Here is a 22,919-nt window from a genome sequence, read left to right as displayed (position 1 = left end):
AGGTTCACTAGTGTCAAAGCTGATGTCACTATCAGTTGGAAATTACCTGCATTCCAGCTCCACAGTTGCTTCTGCCTTTCTCTTGCTCATGCTCTTGAGTGTGTCTTAGATTCACTCTATTTGTATTTTTGTGAAAAGGCCTCTGAGTCCATTGCTGACTACAGCCAGACTCCGGAGCTGGGTTGATCTGACATTAACAGTGTGCCTCTCCCAGTCCTTACTTTGAAGTTTCCTCCTCTTCTGCACTGATTCTCCTGATTTGGATTTGGTGAGGCTCTGAAGAATCATCCTAGAACGGCAATGGCTTTTATCAACAGTGTTCTCTCGCTGACTTTCCTTCTGAGAGTCCCTCCAGAGAGGGATTCTTGGTTATATGATTCCTGGCCCTCCCTGTTCTTTGGACATTCTAGACACATGAGTCCCAGCCTGATATCTTTTTGCCTTCTCACAGCCCCTTCAGTTCTTGGGGTGTGTGTATGAGAATGGGGAAAGTAGTGTTGGGGTAATTGTTTTGGAAGAGTCTCAAGTAGCGAGTGTTAACTGCAATTCACTTCCTTATAAACAACATGTGTGTGTGCACACGCATTGTTTACTAACCTTTTAGGTGATTAGGATTCAACTAGCATTTGTTAAGTACTACTGTGCGCCAGGGACTGTGTTAGATCCCTTTACACACATAAAGTTATTTATTCTACACAGCAACAATAAGAAGTAGATATGTTTTTCCCATTTTGCAGTTGAGGAAACTGAAACTTAGAAGATAATGTGGTTTGTCTAAGTTTACACATCTCATAATGGCAGAGCCAGGATTTTGAGCCTCAGCCTATTTGACTCCAGGTTCAGGAGTTTTTCCACTATCCTTCAGCTGCCACAGCACTTGAGAAAGGGAGAATGATGTCATGAAGTCAGATGAACAGAGAAATGGCACGCTTCAGCAGGGATGATGGTTGTTTTAGAGCTTTTTCTTCTCAGTGAAGCCTGGTATGGTATTTCTTGGGAACTTTGAGTCTAAAAGGGAAGGTAAGAAATTATCTGTAACTAGAAAAATACATGAAGATTTTAACACTAAATAAAGGTGAGATGTTCAGGACCAGTGTATGGAGTGTTAAATGAGTAAGAAAATACAGTTCAAAGAGGAGAAGGAAAAGGTTATTGGCAGGCATTTAAAGGGAGATATGGAGATAGAAAAGCATTTGAAGAGTTGGGGACAAGGGAATTAAAACCAGAATTGCTTCCCAGTCTACCTGAAGAATTTGTAGACCTATATGAACAAAACACATATAAAGCAGCATTCTGCAAATACAAGTTAAGAATAAAAGCTAAGTTGAGTAACTAAGTGCAGAAGGAATGAAGAGTAATGTAGCAATCAGAAGTGGAGGGAGGTAGTCAGGGAAAGCTTCCTGGGAGGAGAGGACTTTTCATCTGATTTTGAATGAGTCCAGGAAGACATAAAGAGAGGAGGTGCCAGGGAAGGTTTCATGGTGAAGGGAAGACCTGAGGATGGCACCACTAACCAGTGTGTGTACGTGTCTCCCTTTCTGTTCCTTTCTCCCTCCCTCCTTCCTTCCGTAGCCTGGAAGCTCGAAGTCTGGCTGTGGCCATGGGGGACACGGTAGTGGAGCCTGCCCCGCTGAAGCCAACTTCTGAGCCCACTCCTGGCCCATCAGGGAACAATGGGGGCTCCTTGCTAAGTGTCATCACGGAGGGGGTCGGGGAACTATCAGTGATTGACCCTGAGGTGGCCCAGAAGGCCTGCCAGGAGGTGCTGGAGAAAGTCAAGCTTTTGCATGGAGGCGTGGCCATCTCTAGCAGAGGCACCCCACTGGAGTTGGTCAATGGGGATGGTGTGGACAGTGAGATCCGTTGCCTGGACGATCCACCCTCTCAGATAAGGGAGGAGGAAGATGAGATGGGGGCCACAGTGGCCTCGGGCACAGCCAAGGGAGCAAGAAGGCGGCGGCAGAACAACTCAGCCAAACAGTCTTGGCTGCTGAGGCTGTTTGAGTCGAAACTATTTGACATCTCCATGGCCATTTCATACCTGTATAACTCCAAGGAGCCTGGAGTGCAAGCGTACATCGGCAACCGGCTCTTCTGCTTTCGTAATGAGGACGTGGACTTCTATTTGCCCCAGTTGCTTAACATGTACATTCACATGGATGAGGACGTGGGTGATGCCATCAAGCCCTACATCGTCCACCGTTGCCGCCAGAGCATTAACTTTTCTCTCCAGTGTGCCCTGTTGCTGGGGGCCTACTCTTCAGACATGCACATTTCCACTCAACGACACTCCCGCGGGACCAAGCTCCGGAAGCTAATCCTCTCGGATGAGCTGAAGCCAGCTCACCGAAAGAGGGAGCTGCCCTCCTTGAGCCCAGCCCCTGACACAGGGCTGTCTCCCTCTAAAAGGACTCACCAGCGCTCTAAGTCAGATGCCACCGCCAGCATAAGTCTCAGCAGCAACCTGAAACGAACAGCCAGCAATCCTAAAGTGGAGAATGAGGATGAGGTAAACTCCCCGGGAGGGACAGGGGTAAGCAAGGTGGCATGGAGCCAGGATGTCTGACATAGGGTTCCTCTGTCCTTTTCTCTCCGTCCCTCTGTTTCATTTCACTGATAAAAGCATGGAATGTTAGAATGGAAAAAGACCTTAGAATTCATGTATTCCAGCTGCCTCATTTTACAAAGGAAGAACTTGGAGACCCAGAGAGATAAAGTGACTTTCCTCAGGTCATATAGCTAACAGCAAGGCTGACACCCCTGACTCTGTCCAATGTGTTTTTACTAAACTGCACTTCCATTCTCTTCCTGAGAGCTGTGGCAGACCCTCCCCAGCCTGACTTGAAACCTGGGATGTCTACCAGGACCTCTCAGAGCAGCAACCATGGGGGAGGAGAAGGGACCCTGGGTGTGAAATTTGTGTGTGCTGCGGGAGGGCAGATGTTAAGTAGAACCTCAGCTTCATCCTCCTAGCCACTCCTCCTCATAATCCCTCTCCCCCACTCCCTGAAGATCCTGCTGTTTGTTCACAGAAGGGTGAGGTTCATTCCCTATCATTGAGGCATCTGCAGAATGCCCTCCCACCCGCCTTTCCTTGGGGGAAAGGATGTCTTGCTTGTCTTTTTCCCATATCATTTGGGAGAAGCACAAAAGGAAGGGGGAAGCAGTCCTGGTAATAGAATAAATCTTGGGCATACCCAGCGTCTAGTCAAGGACCTGAAACCTAAAGAAGAGAAAGCAGCAGTCAGGGTATCCCATTTAGGATATAGAGCAGGGATGAGATAAGCACATCAGAAGGTTATACTGAGTGTGGACAGATAGCAGGGGAAGTTGCCCGGTGGACAACCAGTATTATCAGTGACCTGATGTCCCAGCCAGACAATGGTGCCCCAGTCCCCACCCCACCCCCGACTCACCACCAGCCACGCTCCCATCCTGGCTGCCAGCCTAGCCTAGAAAAGAAGGGAGAAAAGAATGAGGAATTTGCGTTGTTGGAAAATGCATATAGTTGTGCTGGCATCTGCCTCTGTGGGGCACATAACCCACCCACGTTTTTGATACAATGGGACTTCTTTCAACTAGAGAGAGGTCAGAGTGACTAGGGAAGGGAAAAGGCAAGAGCAGGGGAGACTACGGAGCCTGGTCTCTCTGGAAATTCGGTATTTTATTATGAGAATAATAGTGAAGCTAAAGGAACTAACATTTATTGAGCGCTTACTACGTGCCAAGCATCATGTCAAATACTTTACATTTAATCCTCACAACAACCCTAAGAGGCAGGTATTATTTTACCATTGAGGAAACAGCTTAGAGCGGTTAGATGATTTGCCCCAGGTCTCTCAACCAGTGCATATCAGACCAGGCCTCAGCTGTCAGAGTCCATATGGGGAAAAACAGCCTAGGCCTTAGCCATGAAGGTTTCCAACATCCATGCACAGGCAGAGCCCAAGTGTTCTCAGAACCAGAATAGACCATTTTCAATTCTGGTTGAGCTTGGCAGGGCAGCCCAGGGTCATGAAGGGAGGCTGTTGCACAGCAAGAAGAATCATCCAGAGCCGGTGGGACTAAGGTCGTGAAGTGTTTGGGAGCTCCTCCACTTGGGGCATTAGAGGGAGCCTGTATCAGTATGAGTGGGAGCAGCTGCAAGTGAATCCCTTGGTGCCTCTTGGCTTTTCTCTGCAGGCATTTTGTAGTTCTCATCTTAGGACCAGAAAAACTGAGGCCTCTGGCTTTTCTTACTCTGTGTTGGTCCTCAGTCCCTCTTCCTTGCATCTAACTCCTGCCTAGGATGGGATTTGGGGTGATGCTGAGACACAGTTATTCTGTGAGTGCTTAAATCCTCTAGGTTGGCTTCTCCAGCTGCCATTCTTCCCAACCTGGCTCCTTTATCTTGGGTCAATAGATCCAGGAAAGGAAGGAGATACCACATCCCCAGGCACTCCCATGTTATCTGATGCTGGCAGAAAGAGACACCTGAATCCACTGTGTCTCCTCAGGAAATGTGAGAGTGAGAGTCACCAGGAGTCTAAGCATTGGAGTCTTCAGCACATAGGTCTCTCCAAACCCCTTTGGCATTTTGAGGATACATCTTTCAAGGCCTTTGTCTCCCAAATACCAAGGGAATTGTTCTTCTTTCTTTCTAATACTCCTTCTCCCCATCATGCAACATTTACTCACTCAACATATAGCTCTTGAGCTTGTATACCGTGTGGAGCCCTGCACTAGAGGCAGTAGAGGATGTAGGATAAAATGCTGTCCTTCACTCCAGGAACTTACAAGGGAGTATGGAGATCGCATTAACTAGGAAATTGTTTACTTTGTGGCTCTTGATTTTGTATCCTGAAACTTTACTGAATTTATTAGTTCTAACAGTTTCTTGGTGGAGCTTGTGACTCTCTTGAAATGTTGATTCCTGCATATGAGGAGGAAGTATACAGCTTCCTTAAACAAAACATAATTATCTCAGGTCTGAGCAGAGACTCCAGAAGGAGAGACACACCGCTCCCCATCTCTTGCTTTCCTGTGGGTTCGGAGTTTAATCCTACCTTCCTGCCACCAGTAGGGAAGCTCAGGAGGGTGAAGAGAGGCCTCAAAGTAAAGGCCCAGGTGCTCATACAAGTCTCTTCCTGCCTGGGGTATCCCTACAGAGTTCTTCTCTGCCCAGATCTCACAGAAGGTTGTTTTCTTTTAATGAGGAATCCTATACACTCTCCCCTACATTCAGAGGGCTCTAGCACTGATTCCATCTCCCACCATTCTCCACCCTTCCAAGACCACTCCTTCAAAGCAGTTTCTATCAGCCTAGTCAAGGAACTCTGTTCAGGCAGTTTTGCAGTTGTAACCAAATGGTAAATATTCTGGCATAGGGTTGGGGGTGCAGGGGGCAGTAATTTAGCTGCTAGCCCCACACCCCACATAATGACACTTGTAGATCAGCTTTGTCTTCTCAGGGCCATGACCTTTGTACAGAGAAATATGCTGCGTATCACACTGTAAGCCCCAGCAGGCCTTTCAGCCTAATAGAGTGTGATGTCAGCTTCTTGGCCTCAAGCTTTTCTCCTTGGAGCTGACTCAGCTTGAGTGACTCAAGCCTACAGAGTAGGAGAGAGGAGCAGGTCATGATATAACTCCCTTCCCCCAAGGCTGTTAATGAGTCAGGACCGTCCTGTCTGTAGGAGAGTCAGCTGGAGCGTGGCTCATGGAACCAATATCCTGCCTGCTGTTCCTTCCCCACCCAGCTCATGAGTAAAAATTGAACCAGTAAGTCACCATAGCCTCTAGCATCCTCGCCTCAATTCTCCCTCCCACCCCTGCCCAAAGCAGTTGTCGCCTTGGGAGAGTGTTCAGCTTGGCTTCTCCCTCAAAGGGCCCCTCTCCCTAGGTTCTTCAAAGAAAGACCTGACTAGAGGACCTCCAGCTAGAATAGAACTTAAACCGTGGAATTGAATTAAGTAGTTGCTTGAAACGCGGATTGCAGAGTAGCTCAGTGACCACTGCCCTCCTGCCCTGGGAGTTCCTGGGACTTTGTCTCTCAAGTCCAGGCTGCACGTTTGTGTACACGTATTGCCCCTTCTTCCTGCTCTGGGAGACCTTCGTGGACAACGCAGGATGGGCCTGTGCACGAGCTGCAGCAGAGCCGCTGAATGAGCTTCAGTACCAGCCCTTTCCCCTGTTTAGCTTACAGACACCAGTAAGACATAGGAATGGGGTGAGGTTTTAGCTAAATCCCCTGGGCTGGGACTAGGACAGCTGCTGCTGCTGCTCAGCTACTCAGCTTTCTCAGGTGGATTCAGCTGGTACCTGGCTCCCCAACTTATGTCAAAAGAATTGTAATTTATTGAGTATCATGTGAAATACCCTGATAGGAAGCCTACGGAAGTTTGGTAGGTAAGAAAGTTATCCATCCTTAACTCCCAGCAGCATCTAGCCCAGAAGTTTCATGCTCATGGGTCCATGGTATCCCTTGTCACGTGATTGAAGGTTGGGATTAGGTTTCCCAGGGTGACAATGAGGCTGATTAGAGAGGAGATGTACCTGGCACTGAAAGCTTAGCTCTTCTGCTTCCTCCTTGACGTTTCCAAGAAGCTGGAGGAACATGGGATTTCCAGCGTGGGGGCCATGAAGCTTGTTAAATTCAGTCTCTCGATGGTGGTCTCCATGGAGAAGGGGTTGGTTGAGAGCATGTGAGTGGATGAAGAGAAAGCAGGGAAGCTTGGCAGCGCGGTTACCTCCCTGAGGGATCCAGCTTTAGGATTTGTCCCAGAAGGAAGACTTGTGCAGGCAAGAATAGAAGGGAAGAAAGTGAAAAGCAGAGGACAGTGTCTCTTCACCCCTTCTGACCTCAGGTTTGCACTAGCTTTCCAGCATCTTCCACAAGTGTCAAGATTCTGGGCAAGTGGCATTTGTGGGTTGACTTTCTTTCATTAAAGCGGAAAGGTAGAGAGCTACACAAGAGAAGCAGTTATGATCCAAGTTGGAGCTAAATTCTTTGCCTTTGTCTCTCTCCCTTCCCTCCCCGCCCCCTCCTTCTCCCCTTGCCCTCCGGCCCTTTCCCAGGAGCTCTCCTCCAGCACCGAGAGTATTGATATTTCATTCAGTTCCGTAAGTGGGGCCAGGCTGGGACTGGGTGGCAGGCTCCCCCCATGGCCGCATTTCCTCTCCGTCCCCAGGTCTTCTGAGTCCCCAGGCCAAGGCTGGAGTTAAAAGGTGCCTTTTCTTCCTGGGACATCAGCTCCTCCCTCCCAGGCCTGGAGGAGCCCCCTGCTGTTTATTGCCAGTGCTCTGAGCCCAGGCTGAGTGGGGCTCAGCTGATCCTTCTCCCAGAGACAGCTGGGATGCAGTGCAACTCAGCCCCCAGCTCCTGGGTCTCTAGAGCAAACAGCTGGGAGAGAGGTAGAATTTATCCCTGGATTGGAGCCAAAAACTGCTTGGCAGGAAACCCTGAGGATCCTGTTTCTCCCACCCAGAACCCTTTCCCCATGGCTTGTGCCATCAGACCATCAAATACTTATTCAGTGTCTTCCAAATGCTAGGCCCTGCCTGTGCTGGGGTGAGCTGACCTGAAAAGCAAACAGGATTTGGCCTGAAGGAAAGTTTTGCCTCCCCACAGCCAGTTTTCTTTTCAACTTCAACCACATTTCTTCCAGGTCTGAGTTCTTCCCTTTCCCAGCTCACTGCCCACGATGTTCCTTAATCCTCATTCTCCTTTCTTGTTCCCTCTGAACTAACCCCTGACCCTCTGGTCCCACAGGGTCTCGGACCTTGTTGCTGGGCAGAGACGTGAGAGGAAATGCTGGACCCTCTGGGAGTTTGGATGATTTTTTTACACTTTATTTTTGATTTGTCTACCCAATCAGTTTGTTCTGTGCTGATCCCCTTTCAGTCATGATTGTGGCAGTGCCTCTCTCTCAAGGCCTGGGGTCATATTTCCAACATGCTGATGTGACTTAGGGGCCCCTGACACAAATGCTGAATTGAGGATGGGAAGGAATTCTGTTGTTCCTAATCTGAGATAACTATGAATTGTTTGGGGTGGAGGGTCCTTGGGACCATGACCATTTGCCTCCTGAGTGGATGGATTAGGAGATAAGGATGAACGAAGGAGTGAGTCTCCAAATTTCCTTTTCCTTTCTTTCTCTTTCTCTATTAAGCCCCTGGGATATTTCCAGGGACCACAGAGGTCTAGTTCTATTGTCTTCCTGTCTTTATCTCTGTTCAACCCTGCCTCCCAAAGCATTCCTGACTGATTCAGACACCCTGTTTTTCATTATTGTATGGGGACTTGAGCCAGCCCCCTGTGGGGTAGAGGCTGAGAGATGAGCTGTCCCTTTGAACCCTGGCTCTGTGCACATGCAGAGGTGGGCATGGTACTGCCCAGCTTTCAAAAGAAGTTCTTTTTTGCAGTGTGAGGGAGTGAGGGTAGAAATTCTCACTCAGGAAACTAAGCAAGACACACAGAGAGGGAGAGAAGCCTGGTGAGTGAAATACTACTGTTTCTATAAGAGGAAGAGATAACTGTTCTTATCTAGGTGAGGAGAGTTGGAACGGGGTGGCTCTCCTGATAAAATGCCCCTTACGGTAGAAGGACTTAGGGTGGGAAAAGAGCCCTTCTTCCTGTCTAGCTGAGTCCATCATTTTCCCCATCCCCACCTTACTCCCCAGACTGACTTTGCCCTTTCTGAGAATGAAGTGTCCAACGTGAGCAGCCAGTTTCACAGGAGGGAGCTAATATGGGGAGCCTAGTCCCTGAGAGGTAGGGGAAGAGGATCCAAGGAGGATTCACTGAAAAAGACAGGTCTTCAGGGCCATCATCAGGGGCTGAAAGGAGCTATTGTTTTCTCCACCCACCTGCCCACCCGTACCTCCCTCCATCTGCTTTTTCTTTCCCCATTGATCATTCCCTCATTAGTGCAAAGTCAGCTCATCCTTCCCTCATCCCCTGCATGTGCATTGACCCTTTGTGAGAGATTGTGGGGTGGACAGGGGGATGCTGTTGAAAGCATCCAAAGTCACTTATGGATTGAGTCCTCCTTTGAAAGGGGAAATACTGACTCGCCGTTCCCCTCCTTAGCCTTGTGGGCCCTGGCAGAGACCCAGCCCAAGCATCCAGGTGGGGAGAGGGACAGCCTTGTTCTCGAGATGGGTGAAGCACTTCAGGTGTAAGCAGCATTGCTCTCTGGGTCCCTGGCTAACCTCTCTGGATGTCATCCCCCCACCCATCTTGAAGCCTTGGGACAGTTGCTCAGAAACGCAAGTCCAAGAGAAGAGGGGTACACCTGGTGACCTGGATTCACACATCCCCCCCTTACCCTCAAGAAATAGCCTGTGGAGAAGGACTGTGCTGGCTTTTCCACCTGTTCCCAATTCAAGTTGACGGGTGGGTGGGATCTCCTACAAGGACCTAAAGGTAGCTCCTTCCCTGGAGTTCTAGAGACACTGAGACTCCTGCCCTGCATGGCCAGGAGTGACTGGGCCACTTTTTTCTATGGTTTCTTCACCATCTTTTACTTCACCCCAACCCCCTGTAGCCCGTCAGACTGGCTCCCGAGCGAGAATTCATCAAGTCCCTGATGGCGATTGGCAAGCGGCTGGCCACGCTCCCCACCAAGGAACAGAAAACACAGCGGCTGATCTCAGAGCTCTCCCTGCTCAACCATAAGCTCCCTGCCCGAGTCTGGCTGCCCACTGCTGCCTTTGACCACCACGTGGTCCGCGTGCCCCACACCCAGGCTGTTGTCCTCAACTCTAAGGACAAGGTAGGTGGGCTCTGGCCCAAACCGTACCCCTCATCTGACTCTACTCCTGTCGTTGTCCAGGGTGTGTGTATGTGCCCAGGGGTGCCCCACCAGCATCCTAGACTCCCTCCGTAGCCCACGTGCACGTGTCAGCCTTGACTTCACCTGAGTACTGTTGTGATTCCGAGGGCCCTCCTGTCCCCCTTCTTGGGCTTTGTTTTTCTGGATCAAAGAGGCCTGATCTTTTCAGCTTGCCTCTTGCCATGTCTCAGGAGAGAGCTGCTCTCCTCCCCTCCTCACAGTCCTTTTGGTAGCTCTTCTCCAGCCCTTCTATAACTCTTAGGCTTTCCAGGTACAGCAACAATGAGAGTAGAGAAATCTTTGTTTCTAAGACCTTTTCTGATCACAGTGGGCAGGGAGAAGGAGAGAATTAGCTAAATTAGTTGAAATGAGCACTAATGGTTCAGATTTTTTTCCCAGAAGACGTATTGAAGATTAGAATCCTGCTTGGAACGGTGCCCAACTTTTTCCCAGTCTTTTTGTCTGTTTTTAGGACAAGCCCACAGAGGCATTCAGGCCTCTCTGAATGGGTGGTAATTGATGGTTTGGAATGGTTTTGCCCGGGTGCTTCATCTATACATTTTGAAGCTCAGCTGAAACATTTTAAAGACCTGTGTACTCTCTCAGCCAAATGCTTTTTTTTTTAAGACAGTGATGTAACAGTTTTATTTTAAAATATCAATATTTGCATGACACCAGAAAGTATATACTTTGGCAACTAACTTCCCATGAAAAATTTTAGCTGTCAACTTAAAACTGAGGGGATACATGATTTTTCAAAATACTTTTAGGAAGTACATAAGCAGAATAGTGTGTGGACCACTGCTTTACGAGACTGTGTCCTGATCAGTTTGGAGGACACCTCTTGTAGTAGAACCACCTGGGGAAGGTGGATGCCTTTTTAAAAATGCAGATTCCTGGGCTCCAGCCCCAGACTGAGTTACTAGATTTGGGTTGGGCCCCAAGTAAGTCAGTTTTCAACATGCACCCCAGGTGGTTCTCATGCAAACCAACATTTAAGAAGCACTTCAGGGGAAAAAACTAGTATTTTACAGTATTTCAGCCATGGCTGAAGAGGGAAACACCTCAGGTGTGTTTTTAATTAAGGAGAGAACTGAAAGACACCAAGAATTGGAGCTCACAACGTAGCAGCACCCATAGGATAAGTTCCTGCCCTAAATATGGCATTCCTGGTGTCAGGGGACTGATGGACTCAGGTTGGAGCAGGAGTGGGCAGCAGGAAGAACCGTGTTAGCAGAGTTGAGGTTTGGGGGGAACAGTGGTGGAGGTAAGCTGCAAATACTGTTCTCACTTACCCGCAGGCTCCCTACCTGATCTATGTGGAAGTCCTCGAATGTGAAAACTTCGACACCACCAACGTCCCCGCCCGGATCCCGGAGAACCGAATTCGTAGCACCCGGTCTGTAGAGAACCTGCCCGAATGCGGCATCACCCACGAGCAGCGGGCAGGCAGCTTCAGCACTGTGCCCAACTATGACAACGACGATGAGGCCTGGTCGGTGGATGACATAGGCGAGCTGCAGGTGGAGGTGAGGGAGCTCCAAGGGCACAGCACCTATTCTGGAACTTTCAATGTATTTGAGACAACACAACACACCCTGAGGCAGGCTGAAGCAAGTACCCAAATGAGTGCCATAGGTAGTGACAGGTGTGAGAGGGGACAGCTCTGAACAGCTCTGGTCTGGAACAGATTCAGGTGGAGCTCATTTTCCTGCAAGAAGAATTTAGGCTTACTGTAAGAAGGAACTTCTAAGCCCAGGGGAGTGTGAAAAATTTAATCAAAATATATATTGAACACCTGCCATATAAAGTTGTCTTAGGAACGCAGAGAAGAATCAGTCATACATTCATTAATTCAAGGAATGTTTATGGAGGGCCTTTGTGCCAGCCCTGAGTGCTGTATGCTAGTAAACAAGGCTTGGCCCCTGCCTGCAAGGGGCTTATGACCTAATAGGAGAGAGAACAAGGCCAGTCAGCATGTAGATGTAGTGTGGTGTGATCCATGTTGTGCTGGAGAGGATGGGGTATCATGGGAGCACCTGAGGGTGGAGGTAGCACTTATTCCAGACTTGGGATTGGACACGCCCCGAAAGATTTCTTGGAGGAAATAATATCTCAGCTGAGGCCTGAAGGTAGGTAGGAATTAGCTGTACAGAGTATTCCAGGCAGAGGAGACAGCAAGTGCAAAGACTGGAAGACATGAGAGAGCTTGGCCCATTTTAAGAATAGAAAGAAATTTTGTGTGACTGTGATGTGTGGTCGTGAGATGAGGAGGTGGTGAAGAATGAGGCTGGAGAGGCCGTCATGGGCCAGATTGTAAGAAGGATCCTGTAAGCTGTGGAAAGAAACTTGGATTTTGTTCTGGGGTTGTAGGGATCCAGAGCAGGATTTTATTAGAGCTGTAGCACAGCCAGATTTCACTTTGTGGAAAGGCAGACTCTCCACTTGAGCTTACAGTCCAAATGGGGAGACTGGATGCAGACATTTAAGAAAGAAATCTATGTATAAGATACACAACAAGGCAGTGTGCAGTAAGTGATCAGTGGGGTTAAGGAGAAATGCACTTGTACAAAGGAAAGAGTAAAGAAGGGACTTGATATGGACCTTCGGGTCTGGTAGAATATTTTATAGTTAGAGAGAGATGGGGAGATAAGACTGAATGACTTAGGTTGAAGAAATTGCTCAGAGGAACCTAGCCTGGAGAGGGTCTTTTCTGGACCCTAAGGGAGAATGCATCCCTGGCCTTGGGGAGCTCTCAATATAAGGCTGAAAATTCAGCTTTCTGTGATGGTCACGGCAGTGGTTTGCAAACTTGAGTGTGTTAGAAGTCTTCTGGAGAACTCGTTAGAAATTCAGACTTCCAGATCCCATTCCCAGTAATTCTAATTCAGATTGATGGTGGGATTTGGGAATCTACGTTTTAGCAGCATTCCAGGTGATTCTGATGGAGGTAGTTGACACATTGAAAAACACTGCTAGAGGATCTGTAGGGGGGGATGCCTAGGCAGTTTGGGGTCCAAGTGGTCAGGATGGTGCATAACCAGGGGAGGCTTTTTGGAGCAGGGTTTGGAAGGGAGGGCTGATCGTGTCTTGGAGATGGCAGCACGCAGGGTGATCTGAGGAGGAGGTGAAAGAGGCAACCCCTGTGCTCAGCACTTCTGACCTGCAGTCCCCTGCTCTCCCCAGCTCCCTGAAGTGCACACCAACAGCTGTGACAACATCTCCCAGTTCTCCGTGGACAGCATCACCAGCCAGGAGAGCAAGGAGCCTGTGTTCATTGCAGCAGGCGACATCCGGTATGGCCAGACCATGTTGCCCATCATTTTTCATCCCTCTCTTAGGCACTGCCTTTCTCTTTGTCCCCTTCCTCTCTGTCAGCCTGTATCTTTCCCTCTTCTCTCTCCTTACTCTGTCCATGTCCTGAGGCCACCAAACTTGAGGCATTGAAGGTGTGGGTTGAGAAATTACTGGGCTACTACAGAAAGAAGTTACATTTTAAAAGGACTCCAGAGGAAGGAATTACAACAGCGTTTCCCCGAGTGGGTCTGAGGACACACATGTCAGAATCCAGGGAGAGGGAGGAGATCTTGTTGGAAATGCAGCTGCGGGAGCCACACCTGTTCTGAATGCAGAATCTTGGTAGGAGAATGGGCAGGGCCTGGTAATCTGCATTGAACATGATTACAAACCACCAGGTTAGCAAAAAGATATCAGTGGTGTGTTTCCTTCCATGAGTCTCTCTCAGCCCAGGTTTCTATCTCTGTGTGCCCAGAATCAAGGAAACAGTGCAGGAAATGCTGGCATAGACAGGGACATGAGGATCTGGGGTAACTCCTCCAAGCAAATGATATAGTTTCTTCCTGCTAGACGGCGCCTTTCGGAGCAGCTGGCTCACACCCCCACAGCCTTCAAACGAGACCCAGAAGACCCTTCTGCAGTTGCTCTCAAAGAGCCCTGGCAGGAGAAAGTGCGGTGAGTTGGGTGGGGTCCACCATCCATACTGTCTCTCAGCCCAACACCCGCCGGCAAAATCCATCAGGCCCCCAGGCAGCGGTCTGAGTCCTTACCTTGTGAGGAGTTTGATTTGGATTTTTTTTTTTTTTTTTTTTTTTTTTTGCGATACACGGGCCTCTCACTGCTGTGGCCTCTCCCGTTGCGGAGCACAGGCTCCGGACGCGCAGGCTCAGCTGCCATGGCTCACGGGCCCAGCCGCTCCACGGCATGTGGGATCTTCCCGGGCCGGGGGCACAAACCCATGTGCTCTGCATCGGCAGGCGGACTCAACCACTGCGCCACCAGGGAAGCCCTGATTTGGATTTTTGATAGAAGCCGTGTCTCTGTCCTCAACCTGGCATCACCCTTTGACACCTTTTTGCTTCTCTTCACAGGCGCATTAGAGAGGGCTCCCCCTATGGCCATCTCCCCAATTGGCGGCTCCTGTCAGTCATTGTCAAGTGTGGGGATGACCTTCGGCAGGAGCTGCTGGCCTTCCAGGTGTTGAAGCAACTGCAGGTAAGAGAAGGGAGGGAGAAAGGAGGGAAACTCAGCCCACGTGCAGCCCACCTGAGGTGATCACGCAGGTCCTTCTGCAGGGAGCTCCACTGGAGACCATCTTCCTGCCCAGGTCTAAGTTAGATTTACGTTCAACTAAGCTGGTGCTCCTACCAGGAAGTACAGCCCCGGGAGCAGCTCCACAGCGACCTCTTGTGGCCCTTTTGTGACTGGCACCTGTTCTAATCATTGATGGGAACTCCCAACTGATTTGCAGCAAGTGGGTTGCAGTGGGCTGAGATGTCAATCCCTGACCCCCAGGTTAGTTGCCTACAAGCAACTTCACCTGTTTAATCAGTTCTTTATATAAATATTTTCATTTTCTGGAGAAACTTTCTCTGACCCTAAATCCTTTTTGGTCTTTATCCCTGTTCTTTCAACTTGGGTTAATAGGTCCCACTCACCCAGCTTGGGAGGTGACAGCGAGGTTTCCTCTTCTCCCTCCCTTTTTTGGATATCTCTCTATGAGATACCTTTTCCCACATGCCACCCTGTGTCTTGTCACACCCTGGACTTCCTTTCAAAACTTCCTGGTTCTGGGCTTCCCTGGTGGTTCAGTGGTTGAGAGTCCGCCTGCTGATGCAGGGCACACGGGTTCGTGCCCCAGTCTGAGAAGATCCCACATGCCGCGGAGCGGCTGGGCCCATGAGCCATGGCCGCTGAGCCTGCGCGTCCAGAGGCTGTGCTCTGCAACGGGAGAGGCCACAACAATGAGAGGCCCGCGTAACACACACACACACAAAAAAACTTCCTGGTTCTCAGTGGGATCAGGGGGTTTTACTCACTTGGTGGCCTAGAATTCAAGGCCACTAAAGATGGGAACTGTCCAAGGTTGGGGACAGAGGGGATTTTAGCCTCCTACGCCCATTTAGAGAGAGTCACAATGCCTCTGTGTTTCCTCACAGTCCATTTGGGAACAGGAGCGAGTACCCCTGTGGATCAAGCCATACAAGATTCTTGTGATTTCGGCCGACAGTGGCATGATTGAACCAGTGGTCAATGCTGTGTCTATCCACCAGGTGAAGAAACAGTCACAGCTCTCCTTGCTCGATTACTTCCTGCAGGAGCATGGCAGTTACACTACTGAGGCATTCCTCAGTGCCCAGCGCAATTTTGTGCAGAGTTGTGCTGGCTACTGCTTGGTCTGCTACCTGCTGCAAGTCAAGGACAGGTAGGTGAACTCCTGTCCCTCATCCTAACCTTTTCTTCAGGGTTCCCTCTGTCCCTTCATTTATTCGTCATGACCTTCCATTGCCAAAATGTAAAGATGAAACAAACAACATATTTTAAGCAGAGACAGACATGTTCATGTGCCATTAAGGCTAGGAGGCAGACTGACAAGTACCAGGGTAAGGGCCAAAGAAGTGAAGGATTTATGGGAGGAGCAAGGGTTTGAGCAAGCAGGGTTTTGAAGGACGAATGAGAATGAGGACAGAGAAGGCTGTGGGGGAAGGATGTCCCAGGCAGAGGAGACCGCTCGAGGTGATTAAAGCTTGGGCCACACTGCATGGCACAGTAGTAGCAGTGACGTCAGGTAAGTTGAGGCCAGATTAGTGGGGCCTTCATTATGAGGCTGAGGAGTCGTATTCTGCAGGCAGAGGGAATGCCATGATCCAGTCTGTGTTGAGTGAATGTGCCCTTTGGCACTGTGGGTGAGGTTGGATGTAAGTGGGCCTTTGCAGTGAAGCTAGAGGTAGTGAGGCCTGGCCTGAGGGCAGTGGTGGTGACTGACAGCAGAAAGGAGCAGATGGATGTGAGACACACGGTGGACACAGAGTTGAAACTCCCAGCCCTAAACGCTCCTCCTTGTTCCAACATATGACTTCCAGAACTCTTACATATCTGTTGTTTTGCCCAGAGCTGTCATTTCTCTCGATATCATGTGACCTTTATGAAGCTCAACTTCGCATGTAGATGAACAACATACCGTATAAAGATAATTACACCCTTGAGGCTCTGCTTTTTAAGACAGTCTCCAGACAGTGACTCAGGGTCAATACCTAGAATGCTCCTGTGAGTTGTGCCTCTCTGAGGGCATAGGGCAGCCGTCCTGGGAAAGCACTAGTTCAGTGGCCTGTGCTTCCAGTGATACGGCAGCACCTTAAGATCAGCTAAACAGAGCCGCTTATCAGAAATCTAGCATCTATTAAGTGCCTATGATGGCCTAACATTCTTTTTTTTTTAAATTGAAGTATAGTTGATTTGTAATATTATGTTAGTTTCAGGTGTATAGCAAAGTGATTCAAGTATACACACACACACACACACACACACACACACACACACACACACACATATTCTTTTTCAGATTCTTTTCCATTATAGGTTTATACAAGATATTGACTACACTTCCCTGTGCTATACAGTAAATCCTTGTTGTTTATTTTATTATTATTATTTTTAAATTAATTTATTTTATTATTTAGCTGCATTGGGTCCTCATTGCTGCGTGCGGGCTTTCTTTTAGTTGCAGCGAGCAGGGGCTACTCTTCACTGCGGTGTGTGGGCTTCTCAATGCGGTGGCTTCTCTTGCTGCAGAGCATGGGCTCTAGGTGCGTGGGCTTCAGTAGTTGTGGCACGGGGGCTCAGTAGTTGTGGCAGGCAGGCTCTAGAGCACAGGCTCAGTAGTTGTGGCGCATGGGCTTAGTTGCTTCCGCGGCATGTGGGATCTTCCCAGACCAGGGCTCGAACACGTATCCCCTGCATTGGCAGGTGGATTTTTTTTTTTTTTTTTTTTTTTTTTGCGGTACACAGGCCTCTCACTGTTGTGGCCTCTCCCGTTGCGGAGCACAGGCTCTGGACACGCAGGCTCAGCGGCCATGGCTCACGGGCCCAGCCGCTCCACGGCATGTGGGATCTTCCCAGACCGGGGCACAAACCCGTGTCCCCTGCATCGGCAGGCGGACTCTCAACCACTGCACCACCGGGAAGCCCGGCAGGCGGATTCTTAACCACTGCACCACCAGGGAAGCCCCTGTTTATTTTATGTATGGTAGTGTGTATCTGTTAATCCCATACTCCTAATCTGTTGCCCCCTTCCCCTTTGGTAATCATAAATTTGTTTTCTGTGTCTGAGTCTGTTTCTGTTTTGTGAAAAAGTTCATTTGTATTAGTTTTTTAGATTCCACATAGAAGTGATACCACATAATATTTGTCTTCTGACTGACTTCATTTAGTATGATGATCTCTAGGTCCATCCCTGTTGCTGCAGATGGCATTATTTCATTCTTTTTTGTGGCTGAGTAATATTCCTGTGTGTGTGTGTGTATACATACACACATACACACCACATCGTAAATAATGCTGCAGTGAACATTGAGGTGCATGTATGTTTTCTTTTTATTTATTTATTTATTTATGTTTGGCTGCGTTGGGCCTTCATTGCTGAGCGCGGGCTCTCTCTAGTTGCTGCAAGCGAGGGCTACTCTTCGTTGTGGTGCGTGGGCTTCTCACTGCGGTGGCTTCTCTTGTTGTGGATCATGGGGTCTAGGCATGTGAGTTTAAGTAGTTGTGGCTCACCACCTCTAGAGCTCAGGCTCAGTAGTTGTGGCGCATGGGCTTAGTTGCTTCGCGGCATGTGGGATCTTCCCAGACGAGGGCTTGAACCCGTGTCCCCTGCATTGGCAGGCAGATTCTTAACCACTGCACCACCAGGGAAGTCCAGTGCATGTATCTTTTCTAATTAGAGTTTTTGTCTTTTCCAGATACAGCCCAGGAGGGGGATTGCTGGATCATATGATAACTCTAATTTTAGGGGTTTTTTTTATAGTTTTATTTTATTTTATTATTTACTTATTTTTGGCCGTGTTGGGTCTTCGTTGCTGCACACGGGCTTTCTCTAGTTGTGGTGAGTGGGGGCTGCTCTTCACTGCGGTGCACGTGCTTCGCATTGTGGTGGCTTCTCTTTGTTGTGGAACATGGCCTCTAGGGTGTGCGGACTTCAGTAGTTGTGGCACACAGGCTCAGTAGTTGTGGCGTGCAGGGTCAGTAGTTGTGGCGCAGGGGCTTAGTTGCTCTGCGGCATGTGGGATCTTCCTGGACCAGGGATTGAACCCGTGTCCCCTGCTTTGGCAGGCAGATTCTTAACCACTGTGCCACCAGGGAAGCCCTAATTTTAGTTTTTTAAGGAGCCTCCATACTGTTTTCCATAGTGGCTCCACCAGTTTACATTCCCTTTTCTCCATACCCTCTCCAGCATTTATTATTTGTAGACTTTTTGATGATGGCCATTCTGACTGGTATGAGGTGTTACCTCATTTTGGTTTTGATTTGCATTTCTCTAATAATTAGCAGTGTTGAGCATCTTTTCACAGGCCTGTTTGGCCTGACATTCTTATGTTGAAACCAGATGAAAATGCTGTCAGACAGGTGTTTCCTCAGGAGGGAAATAAGGGTCAGGGAACTTTCAGAACCTGTGCTCCTTCCACCCTGCCAGCCTTACAGATAAAGCCAGCAGAGGCTTTGCATTTGAGGACTGAGGGAAACGTCATTATTTATAAGGAATCTGGTTGCAAGCTTTAGACTGTCCCTAAAGAGTCAGCATTTGGAACCCAGGGCCCAGAAAGCCTGGAGCCTGAACCCTTGGGTTGAGTAAGTGGAGGCAGAGAAGCAGGTGCTAGTCAGGCCTCTGGGCTTTTCCTTAGGAGACTAATATATTTGGAAGATGGGAGTCCATCCTTTAAAAGGGGGAGAGGGGGACAGGCAGCTGGTAAACCTTTCATAACTCAAAAAAGAGTAGATGTAGTCAAGTAATGAATGGACTCATCCACTGGAGAGAAGTGGCAGCAGTGAAGGGGGCCCCAAGCTGGAAGCAGTTGAAGGTCTCCTTAACTGCTTCAGAATGAGTACCCCGTAGCTTTGCGGCTGGAGCTAACTCCACTTAAGGAGAGAGAGAAACTGCCTCTCACTGGCCTGGGACCTTGGACAAGTAAGTCAGTTTTCCTCTCAGGGCCTCTGTTTTCTCACCTCTCACCTGTAAAATGAGAGGCTGGACTAGGACGTCTAGAACTTTCTGGCTTTCAAGATTGTGTGTGTTGCTAAATTTGTCATGCTTTCCCAGAGGGGGAAGGACTCAGGTGGGACTGGGTTCTCCCTCTGTCCCGTCTTTTGGCCAGTCAGACCAACCCCAGAGAAGGTGGCTTCAGACCGTGAGCTCTTAGCCTAACAAAGCCTCTGTTGACACTGAGGAGGTCCGTTATGGGCCAGGCCTCACATGCTTTGCATGTTAATTGTTCCTCTTTCGACTGGCCATTCATGTGGGAATCACAGAGACCTAGGATTTATCTGCCTTTAACTGTTCTTCCAGCAGCTAGCCTGTAGGAATTGCCTCCTGAGAATTTTTTTACATGAGTGGTTTTACCAGATAGTTAAAACTGAAGCCCCAGACTATTTCACATTTAAACTTCACTCAGCCTGGGATCTCTGCTCCCTTCCGGTGGGGTGGGGCTTCTGATCTGCAATGGGCCGATAGGAATTACAAACAGAACACAGGTAATTTTAGGTTGTGACTGGAGGCCTCCCCCTAAGCCAAGTGCTTGGCCTCTGTAAAGGCTGGTTGGAGGGCACAGTCCTTCTTTCCTAGCTTCCCAGTTCTCTGCTAGATTGGGATTGGCTAGGGTGCTTAGAATCACAGTTACTGGGAAATTTGGATAATCTTAACCTATTTGATTAAGCTGTTAATGATAGCGAATGAGACCCCACAGCCTTTGTTAGCAGTTTACTTTTCTGATTTCCTTTCTTCTCACTGCTAGCTTTGGCTTCTAGAAGGTTGGACCCAGAGTTATAGGCAGCAGGAAACATGGCAGGGCCCTTGCCTGGTGTCATGTGGCCAGTGTGTTGCAGCTTGAAGCTCCCACCTCAGTGGGACTTACTACTGCCTCTTCCTCTCCTCTGCCCCCTCCTCAGACACAATGGGAATATCCTGTTGGACGCAGAAGGCCACATCATCCACATCGACTTTGGCTTCATCCTGTCCAGCTCGCCCCGAAACCTGGGCTTTGAGACATCAGCCTTTAAGCTGACCACAGAGTTTGTAGACGTGAGTCAGGAAGGAGAGGTGTCTCACTGTGTTCTTTCTGTCGTGGGATGGGGAGCTGATGGGCTCCCCCCAAATGGGGACAAACAGAACAGAAATGGCAATAAGTCAGGGTGAGGTTGGATGTCCTGGGAGGCTTCCTGCTTGATAAGAGTTGGGGAAGTAACGGAGTTTGGCACGTTTGCCCAAGGGAGGAAGTTCTGACACTGAGCCCCTTTGCGCACACAGCTCTCTCCTCTCCTCCCAGGTGATGGGCGGCCTGGATGGCGACATGTTCAACTACTACAAGATGCTGATGCTGCAGGGGCTGATTGCTGCTCGGAAACACATGGATAAGGTGGTGCAGATCGTGGAGATCATGCAGCAAGGTGGGGCTGGGGAGAAGCCAGGCGTTTGGCGATAGGGCGGTACCCATAGTGCCCTGCGAGTCCCACTTACGTTGGGGCCCTGGGGCATGGAACCTCCAGAAAGTTGATTACACCTCAAGACTGGGGGCGGGGCCTCCCAGAGGGTTTCCGTGTTTCACCTTCGGCACATTCCTCCTGATTCCTGACAGAGCTAGTCCTGGGGGTGGGAGGGCGAGGCAGCAGAAACTACCTCCTAGGTGCATTCAGGGAAAGAACAGTCCCATCTCCAGCCTCCTGGTCCCTTCTCATCTCCCCACCCCTTGTTTAACTTTCATCACTCGGCTCTTCACCAACTCAGGTGTTTGCAGTCATTGGCCTTTGACCTCTGATTGCCCTCTCCTCAGACCTCTTCCCTGTCCCGACACTCAGCCCTTCTGCTCTGAGCCGAGACGGGTTCCTCTCTCATCTTTATCTACTTTCACTGCTGTTTCCTCACGGCCTTGCCATCTAGTCTTTTGTCCAGGATCCCTGGGCCCTCGTCCCCATTCCCTCAAGGCTGTGGTGTCCACCCGGTCTGAGCTGCCAGTATCCTCCTCCCCACCCCTCCCCCCACCCCACAGGCTGTCGCTGTTGCTCAGGAGCATCCCCGTCTAGCCCCGTGATGACGGTGGCCCAGGTCATCTGTGAGTGTCAGACGTAGCATAGGCAGAGGCCTGCAAGCAGATAAGTGCCCGGTTCAGGGCCCATTCCCTAGACGCTTCCCAGCCTTCCCTCTGGGTCCTAAGACTGCTCCCTCCGCCCTTACTGGGGGAGATGTGTTGACCCCCTACCCTCGTGCCCTCACCTAGAGGGGCTTAGGATTGTGGGATAAAGAAGGGCTCAAGAAGGGCCTCCTGCCAATTCTCCCTTCTCTGCCCAAGCAGAACTGCATCCACACTGTCAGGGATCTCTCTGAGGTGGGAGGGAAGGGGCACCTTAGATAGCCCGGCTCTGCACTGGCTGTGGCGGCTGTTAGCACTGCCGCTCCCTCGTTTCCATCCGTGACCCTCTTCCCTTGCTGCTGCCCCCAGGTTCTCAGCTTCCTTGCTTCCATGGCTCCAGTACCATCCGCAACCTCAAGGAGAGGTTCCACATGAGCATGACTGAGGAGCAGCTCCAGCTGCTGGTGGAGCAGATGGTGGACGGCAGCATGCGGTCTATCACCACCAAACTCTACGATGGCTTCCAGTACCTCACCAACGGCATCATGTGACATCCTCCTTCTCAGGCCCCAGAGCAGTGGGGGACTCAGGGGACCCTCCCTGAGAAGGCCCTTGTCAGAGAGACCCTAAACCAGGAAGCCCCACCCACCCAGCCATCCACCAAGGGAAATGGAAGGCAAGAAATACAGAGGATCATGTGGTAACTGTAGAGCTTGCCGGGGGGTTGGGAGAACCAGCCGTGGGGTCCAGACTTGCTGGGGCTTCCCTACCACCCCCCACCAGCTGTGTCAGTATTACCACCTGACAGACTCCAGGGCTCAATGCTCTCCAGAGAACAGAAGTGATAAATGTGAGGGACACTGGGGCCTTTCTTCTCCTCACTAGGGTTCGAGAGGTTCTTTCGGCAGGCCATCCTCTTAATGTGTCCTGGGTCCCAGGAAGGAGAAAAGAGTAGGTTCTTGGTACTAAGGACTTGATCCTGTGGTTGGCCTTTGGCCATGCTGCTGCCCAACTCTGTCACCTCCCAGGGACTGACCCCTAGCCCGAGCTCCCCTTGGTAGGTGGGCTTTGGCATAAGGTCCTGCACTTGCTGAGGTTCCCCATCCCAGGAGTGAGGAAGGGAATAATCACAGCCCCTCCAGTCTGAGGGTATTGGCCAAGCCGTGGGGAATTCCTTGCCCTTATCCTTTCCCCACACCCAGGGAAATAGCTCTCAATTTTTTATTTTTAATTTTTGTTTGAAATAAAGTCCTTAGTTAGCCATCTGTGTCATTTCTGAGTTGTATTTTTTTTCAGGGGTAGGGAGTGAACAGATGCCTCAGTGTCCAGGATACAAAAGGCACCACACAGAACGAAGTGGAGGAAGATTGCTTTTTCCCTGCCTGTCTCAGTCAATACCACTTCCCTGAAGAAGGGCCTTCCCAGCTTTGTCGCTCACCCCCTCCCAGACACGTCCACATTGTCTAAGTCA

General features: G+C 49.8%; 1 protein-coding gene across 4 annotated transcripts; it reads left to right on the top strand.

The window, feature by feature from the left end:
* Window positions 1-888: 888 nt before the first annotated feature.
* PI4KB (phosphatidylinositol 4-kinase beta) lies at window positions 889-22,713 on the top strand. 4 transcript variants are annotated; one of them, XM_065874691.1, is made up of 12 exons: window positions 1,601-2,509; window positions 7,057-7,101; window positions 9,528-9,755; window positions 11,117-11,344; window positions 13,002-13,111; window positions 13,683-13,787; window positions 14,204-14,327; window positions 15,272-15,537; window positions 20,271-20,403; window positions 20,648-20,768; window positions 21,368-21,430; window positions 21,818-21,999. In XM_065874691.1, the coding sequence occupies exons 1-12, from the start codon at window positions 1,601-1,603 to the stop codon at window positions 21,997-21,999; spliced, it is 2,514 nt and encodes an 837-aa protein (XP_065730763.1). The 4 variants fall into 4 exon arrangements, with proteins under 4 accessions (XP_065730780.1, XP_065730786.1, XP_065730763.1 ...); XM_065874714.1 differs by lacking the exon at window positions 7,057-7,101 and having other exon boundaries at window positions 1,580-2,509; XM_065874699.1 differs by lacking the exon at window positions 21,368-21,430 and having other exon boundaries at window positions 21,818-22,713.
* The last annotated feature ends 206 nt before the right edge of the window (window positions 22,714-22,919 follow it).

Source organism: Phocoena phocoena, chromosome 1, assembly GCF_963924675.1.
Source record: "Phocoena phocoena chromosome 1, mPhoPho1.1, whole genome shotgun sequence".
NCBI classification, from domain to species: Eukaryota; Metazoa; Chordata; class Mammalia; order Artiodactyla; family Phocoenidae; genus Phocoena; species Phocoena phocoena.
This window is presented reverse-complemented; position numbering and strand designations above follow the sequence as displayed.

Coding starts and splice junctions, on each gene's coding strand:
- PI4KB (XM_065874691.1), top strand. CDS start 1,601: ATGGGGGACACGGTAGTGGAGCCTGCCCCGCTGAAGCCAACTTCTGAG. Junction 9,756..11,116: donor TCCTCAACTCTAAGGACAAG/GTAGGTGGGCTC, acceptor ACTTACCCGCAG/GCTCCCTACCTGATCTATGT. Junction 13,788..14,203: donor CCCTGGCAGGAGAAAGTGCG/GTGAGTTGGGTG, acceptor TTCTCTTCACAG/GCGCATTAGAGAGGGCTCCC.